Raw genomic sequence first — 6,958 nt, 5'->3', positions numbered from 1 at the left:
GAAAGAGGGAAGAAAGGGAAAGGGATAAGGAAGTAGGAGGATTTTATATATACATTTGCGGATTATTAAACTTTGCAGGAAAAAATTTTGTTGGTTTGGGATTGGTTTTCTCTGTAATAATATACACAAGGCATTTCGAATACAATAACAAAGTAACAGTCCTTTGCACTGGGGAAAAGATTGTGCACACACACAAAAAATGAAATAAAGATAGCTGGGATTTTATTATGCTGTTGTCGGCTTGGTATGTGTAGTTTTGTTTGCTGATTTTTCTTTGTCTGTCTGTCTGTCTGTCTCTCTCTCTCTCTTGCTACCAGCATGGCCATGCCAGACAAACCCCCAGTCCCAGGGAGCTAGGAAGTGTTTAGGACGGGTCTGGAATACACACCTTGGTAGTATGCCGGCTCCAGGGCTGAGGGCTCGATGGGGCTCCTGGTGGCCACTGAGGCGCTGCCGAGGGGCAGGCTGGCGGGCAACGCAGCACCATAGGGCGAGTACTGTAGTGCTTGCTCATATGCCTTGAAGTCCAGCTTGTGCTGCTGCTCCGAGGAGGACATGAGGTTGTTGATGGAGAAAGGGTGGTTGAAAGAGTAATGGGGGTCCCCTTTCAGGTGCAGCTGGGACTCGTGGGGAGCCAGGCCGTGCGCCGGGTGGGAGGGGGGCACAGATACCAGCGCCCCGGGCCCGGAGCTGATCGGGGGCGCAGCCGAGGAGGATGGCGTCTTCAACTCCGAGGCGCCCCCTGTTGCCGTCGCCCCGCTGTGGTCCAGAGTCTGGGGGCTGGCAGCCGGCCCGGGGGCCGGCGCGCCCTCTAGCTGGCCTCCCTTCCCGTGCACGCCCCGATGAAGGGGCGAGTTGGCACTGGGGTTGGCGGCGCTCGAGGGGTCCTTGCGGCTCTCAGGACCGCCCTTGGCGCCGCCGCCGCCACCCCCGCTCCCGCTGCCGCCCCCGGCCCCCGGCTGCTTCTCACACTTGAAGCGCTTCTGGCGGCGCAAGTAACAACCGTTCTCAAACATGTTGCCGGAGTCCGGGTGCAGCGTCCAGTAGGAGCCCTTGCCCGGCTTGTCTGGGGAGCGCGCCACTTTGACGAAGCAGTCGTTGAAGGAGAGCGAGTGCCGGATGGAGTTCTGCCAGCGCTGCTGATTCTGCCGGTAATAGGGGAAGAGGTCCATGATCCACTGGTAGATCTCGCTTAGCGTGAGCATCTTGCTGGGCGCCTGCTGGATGGCCATGGTGATGAGCGAGATGTAGGAATAGGGCGGCTTAGCGTGCGGGTAGCTGCGCTTGAAAGTCTTGGCGTCGCCGCCGCCCCCCGCGCGGCTGCGGCCCAGGTTGGACGGCGCGTACGCCATGGGGCTCATGCACGGGTTCATGGCAGCTGCGTAGGGGCCCAGGCCGTTCATGGAGGCCGCGGGCTGCGCGCCCATGGCGCCCATGCCTCCCGGGCTCAGCGTCGTTCCCATGGCCGTCACGCCCGCCGCCGTCATGCTGTTCATGGCGCCCGCAGAGCCTCCCGGCATGCCAGCCACGGCGCCCGGACTCAGGCCGGCGCCCAGGCCCGGGTTTGCGTAGGACATGTTGAACGAAGCTGGGGTCATGTTGCCGCTTGTGGTCATGGTGTTCATGGTCATGTAGGTGTTCATGGAGTTCATAGAGCCCAGGCCCGAGTTCATGTTGCTGACGGGGACGGAGGAGTAGGCCTGGAGCGGAGACAGCGAGGAAAGAGGCCCCGGAGGGTGGGGTTAGTAGTGGGAGCGGGCGGCCTACCACCCGGGGCAAAGCTGGAGACGTGCGGGGAGCATTTCTGAAAAGCGCAGGACCCCCCACCCCGGGCAAACCGTCAGGCGCCCTCCCCAGAAAGAGTAAAGAAATGTCTTGCACAGCAGGGAAAAAATCTTATCGCGGCAGGCCTGAAAGAAAAGCGCTCACAGAAAATATGTCCCCAGGAAGATGTGTAATCGCCTTACATGCCAGGCTCAGGGGCCTTCTAGGGCCCCTCCATCGCCTTCTGCATCCACGCCAGTTGGCATTCCAGTCTCCACCCGAGACCGCCCTCAGCAAAGTCATTTTAGTTAAAAGGAGTTAAACTCCGAAAATAGGATTATTCTCTGACTTTGCTTATTCACCCCACCTTACGGGGTGCGGTGGGTTCGGTGGTGTAGCCCCCCAGGGGCGGGCAACAGAACACTAACTCTGTGCCTAGCTCACCTAAGCCTGCCAGGCCGGGCTGACCACATAGTAGCCTCGGCTGTGCAGGGTGGCTGTTAATTAAACTTTTCCTGATAGAACTAATCATTCATGGCCACATGACCATCCGTTTTTCAACAAATGGCTTTACTGCCTTAGCAGTTTTCCCCCAAATGGTGACTTTTCGTTATTATGTTTAGAACGAGTGTTTTCCATCTACTTGTAGCAACTGTAATATTAAAAGCGACAGAAACTCAGAAGTTTAGTAAGTCTTGGGAAAAAATAAACTAAAAATAGATCTACAAGGGGGGTAGGAGGGAGTGCATAATAATATCAATGCACTACACTTAACTTTAACTTGACTTTACATGTACATCTCTTTAAACCATTCAGGAAGTTGCACTAATTTCGTTACTATTTCCAGCCCCATAACATTTGAAAATTTTGGTGACCCGATTTGTCAAAATGATCTATTTTGTTTTCCCATACTGATATGTTGCCATGATTATTTCAAAGCTTTGCTTTAAAATCCCCCTTTAAATTTCCAAAATCAAAGTCTACTAATTTTCTCCCAATGCTATTTTGTTTCCCAATTCTCAGCTTCAACCTGTAAGAAAGTTCTTTCTATAGGGGACTTCATTAACTAGTGGGTTGAGATGTCTGCATCCGAATTAAGCCTGAGGAAGAGTTCTGAGCTCACTTTTAAATTATCAGTAGGAGAAAACCCTTATCAATAGCAATTTGGGAATGCCCTATGTATGTTAAAAACATAGAGTCTGGAAACATAAAAACATTTCTGGTAGTTTAATAAAAATAATGTCGGATTTTTTTCAGCAGCAGGTACAATTTCATTTGAAAAATTAAAAGGTGTACAAATTTAACTAGGCACACTCTGCTACGGTATGCAAATAAATTCAAGCTAAGTTTGTGAATATATAAATACATAAATCTAAAGAAATTAATTACCATCAAAGTATTTCCAGATTCTATATTTTTCTGTCCATGTCTTAAAGTATTTCTTTCTTTCTTTCTCTCTCTCTTCCTTTTTTTTTTTTTTTTTTTTTTTTGTCGTCCTCTCTCCAAGATTATAGATAATTGTTTTTAGTAATGGTGAACTTTTGGAGGCTAATTGCCAGCTGTTTCAAGAGAAATAGTTTTAGTAGGTGGTGGTCCCGCCTGTACCTGGTTTTCCTCACAATCCCTTTGTGCACATTGTAAAATAAACCACATGAACGTGCCACCAAGGGGACAATGAAGAGAAACAGGTTCTCTGTTCGGGGTGCTGGAGGAAAAGTCAGTTCGCACCAGCGCCACCCAGCGGTTCTAGAGTAAAATGAGCTGACTTCTCCCCAAACAGGGCTTTTAAAGAAGTTTTATAAAATTTCGGAATCGATTCATTATTAAGACGCTCAACTCAACGGCAGCGCGCTTTCATCTGAAGACATCTGCGAATTCATCCGTGGGAGGAAGAGGCCGCCCTGCTGGAGAACTCTGTCTTTATCCTAGAGTTACCTCCAACTCTTGCCGGCGCCCGCCCGCCAACCCGCAGCACCCCAGGCCTGGTTCCGGCTCCCGCTCTCCGCAGAGAAGAGGCAAGCGCTTTCCAGAGCGGGTGCCTTCAAAGGCCAGAGTTTCCTGAAACCCTGTGGCCCGCTCCAAGCGCCAAACGCCGGGACCCAGCCTCCCCCGCGGGGCAGCGGATCCGTCTCCAAGGCCCGGCCAAGGCCTGTCCGGGAACACCTCGGGTGGGCCCGCAGCGATGGCACGTAGGAGGCGCCCCCAGCCGGCCAGCCGCCCACCCAGCCGGGCCCCCGCCTCTCCAGGCCTCCCCCGGCAGGGGCTCCGGAAGGGTCCCGCCTGCTGCCCGCTTCTCACCTCCTGTGTGTCCGCGTAGTAGCTGTTCCAGTCGCTGCTCTCATGCCCTTCCATCTTCACAGTCCCTAACATCCTGGAGCCACCCTGCCCGATGCAACCATCCAGCCCAGTGCTAAGCGACGGGCGACCGCGCGGCGCAGGGCTGGGGGGCGGGGAGCCGAGCAGCTGCAGTCACCCGAACGCCCGCGCCAGCCCAACGCCACCCTAGCGAGGAGGAAGCCAGGCGCTGCGGGGCGCGGCGTGCGCGGCGGAGGCGGCGCGGCGGGCGGGGGCAGGCGGCGGCCGCGGAGCGCGGCGCCCGGGAGCGCCTCCGCGGGAAGTGAGCGGGCGGCCTCTGCGAGACGAGTGCAGTTGAGCTGATGTGGATCTTACGTCGCTCGAGTGCCCACCTCCTCGTCCTCTCCCCATTTGTCGGCCGCACAAAGACGCTCGCACCTACAAAGCCCGAGGTGCACCTGCGAGGCGGCCGCCCGCCAGTCCAGCCGCCGCGCCTCCCGCCCAGCCGCGCTGCCGCCGCGCGCCCCCTGCGCCCCCTCCCGCCAAACCCCCTCCCTCAAACCCGGCCCTCACTTTGTTTGCAAAGCAGCGTAATTGGTTTAAGCCCGGAGCCTGGGGGAAGAGGGAAATGGGATTGGGGGGGGGTTAACCCCCTTTGGAAGAGGAAAAAAGAAAAATAGGCGGGGCCGGGCAAGCTAACGAGAGTTCTGGATAGGAACTGCTCAGCCGGAGAAGGGCTGGGGGCGGTGGCGTTGGATGCCGGCTCGCGGGGCTGTGCCAGCTAAATAACCCCAGAGTCCCGTCCCAGGGGGACCCACCGTCTTCCGGGGGCCGCCGGCAGCAGCCCCATCCCGTGCCTCTCCTGCTCTTCTGCCCGCTTCCAGCTCCCACTGTACTGATTACTGACCCAAAGTTCAACACCGGGAGACTGGAGAATACAGATGATCCCCCTCCCCCCGACTTCAGACCTGAAAAAGGAGAAAGCCCCAATTTTGCCCCTTCACTAGAAACTCGGCCATCTGAGTCAACCTAGCCGAGTGACGTTAGGCCTATCTGGGCTCCTGGCTAGCAGACTGGAGACGCTGCCACGAAACCCGTACCTGCGGCTAAGAGCAGGTGAGTCACAGCACCGTTTTATATTTTTATGACATAACTTTTTTTTTTTTTTTCGCCTCGGTCCGCTCTACTTCCCTTGTCATCTGTAGCGATCATAAAGAGGAAGAGGCTGAGAACAGATGTCTGTGTGATAGGGCAGGCGCACCCGAGTCGGGCCGTCCTCCTCTACCCAGCTCCTCCTCCTGCCCCCCTTCCGCAGCCCCGGGGACTGAGCTGGAGGCGACCGTCTGGTTTCTGATAGGGAAAGGTCAGGGGGAGGGGACATCTCCCTAAATGCGCGCGTTAACTGGGAGAGCGTGAACACAGGCGCGGGAATGCATCTGCTCGGCTAGAGAGGTGCCAGGCTGAAGCCAGGGATGGTCTGTGGCGGGGCTTGATCCCATCTCTCACCTGGAGGGGCCAGGCTAGCACCGCAGGCGCTTGCTTAGTTCCTAATGGGTCATTGGTGGGAAGTTCTCCCCAAAGCAAAGCCTCTTGGCTTCTGTGAGGTCCTGGGTAGAGGAGTGCCCAAAATCACTTTTGTTGGAGAAGGACCAACTAAAGTGATTGATAAGCGCTGAGCTGGTGATAGGTTGTGGGATGGTGTGAGTTTTCTGAGTATATTTCTGAGTGTATGAATGTGTGTGAGCTTCTAAATGAGTGTGGCCATGTCTGTTTCTAAGTGTGTGGGTGACCATGTGTGTGTCCTACCCTAGGTAGAATCCACTAGTTTTCCTGAAGCAATAACAAAATAAAATCTTTCTAAAATGACTAAAAATCTGCCAAATATTCTTGTTTGGCAAAGTTTTAAGCATGTTATTAATCTCATTTTAAGCAATGTGTTTTAACTTGTCTTTAAGATACCTTTTTCCCTCTGTTCTTTTAAATCTTTCTTCCTTGAAATCTGGCAACAGAATCACGTAAAATCCTCGAACCAAACAAATCTCTTAAATCAGCAGGGGAGCCCAAGAGGGTGAAGATGTGCAGTTAAGGAAATAAAAAAGATAAAAGCGTTGGATTACAATTCCTTTTTTTAACAAAAGGAGGGGAGAGAAATGTCATATTGTAAAGAATGGAATGAGAGTGAAATTAAATCCACCTGGAACTCAGAGCAGCCGCCCTCCCCAACTGCAGCCTGCCCCTGGGACTGCAAGTCCCATCAGTTTGTGTAAATGTATCTGTAAATGTGTGGATCTGCACAGATTTCTCAGAGCATCCATCAGAAACTCATTCTTTTGTGCAAAGTTCCCAGCAACAGCAGGACCTTGGTTCCATTAGTAAAGAACAGGGATGCTTAGCTTCCTTGGCCTGTTCAGGGGGACTTTCAGTGCTAATGAGCTTCCTTGTTCCTTCCCGCAGTGATTCTCCAACGCCCTCTTGGCTCTTCAGAAACATCGAGCATGACTAGGGTATTATCCATGGGTAGTGACAACTTAGTAAAAGCTTTTATGGTACACAAAAAACCGGTGCCTAAAGGGGGGCGCTGTCATTTTATGGGGGGGCTCAATTAAAACATCAAATATTCTTTCACTTTTAGCCCACTTCCTAAATCTACTAGAGCTCATCTTAAAAAAAAAAAAGAAAAAGAAAAAGAAAAAAAAGTCAGCTGAAGAAGAAGAAGGAAAAAAAGAAAAGAAAAGAAAGAAAAAACCTACAGCGGGATGTCCAAAGTAAAGTTTTTCCAGGGCTTCTTCAAAGCCCAAGACTGGCGGTGAAGAGTGAACTCTGCCAACTTTAGAGCCTTGATCCAGCTTGGGATTTCCTGGGTCGCCGCCCCGCCCGGAATGACTGGGTTCACAGCACC

General features: G+C 53.1%; 1 protein-coding gene across 1 annotated transcript; it reads right to left on the bottom strand.

Annotated features, from left to right (window-relative positions):
- Window positions 1–271: 271 nt before the first annotated feature.
- Window positions 272–4,526, bottom strand: FOXA1 (forkhead box A1). The gene is made up of 2 exons (XM_032871239.1): window positions 4,063–4,526; window positions 272–1,700 (listed from the first exon to the last, which is right to left on the bottom strand). The coding sequence occupies exons 1-2, from the start codon at window positions 4,132–4,134 to the stop codon at window positions 354–356; spliced, it is 1,419 nt and encodes a 472-aa protein (XP_032727130.1). The 5' UTR covers window positions 4,135–4,526; the 3' UTR covers window positions 272–353.
- Between the last annotated feature and the right edge of the window lie 2,432 nt (window positions 4,527–6,958).

This window comes from Lontra canadensis, unplaced genomic scaffold (genome assembly GCF_010015895.1).
Source record: "Lontra canadensis isolate GAN:19392208 unplaced genomic scaffold, GSC_riverotter_1.0 scaffold42, whole genome shotgun sequence".
Taxonomy (NCBI): Eukaryota; Metazoa; Chordata; class Mammalia; order Carnivora; family Mustelidae; genus Lontra; species Lontra canadensis.
The sequence above is the reverse complement of the archived record's forward strand: the minus strand, read 5'-3'. Positions and strand labels throughout refer to the sequence as shown.

Coding starts and splice junctions, on each gene's coding strand:
- FOXA1 (XM_032871239.1), bottom strand. CDS start 4,134: ATGTTAGGGACTGTGAAGATGGAAGGGCATGAGAGCAGCGACTGGAAC. Junction 1,701..4,062: donor ACTACGCGGACACACAGGAG/GTGAGAAGCGGG, acceptor TCTCCGCTCCAG/GCCTACTCCTCCGTCCCCGT.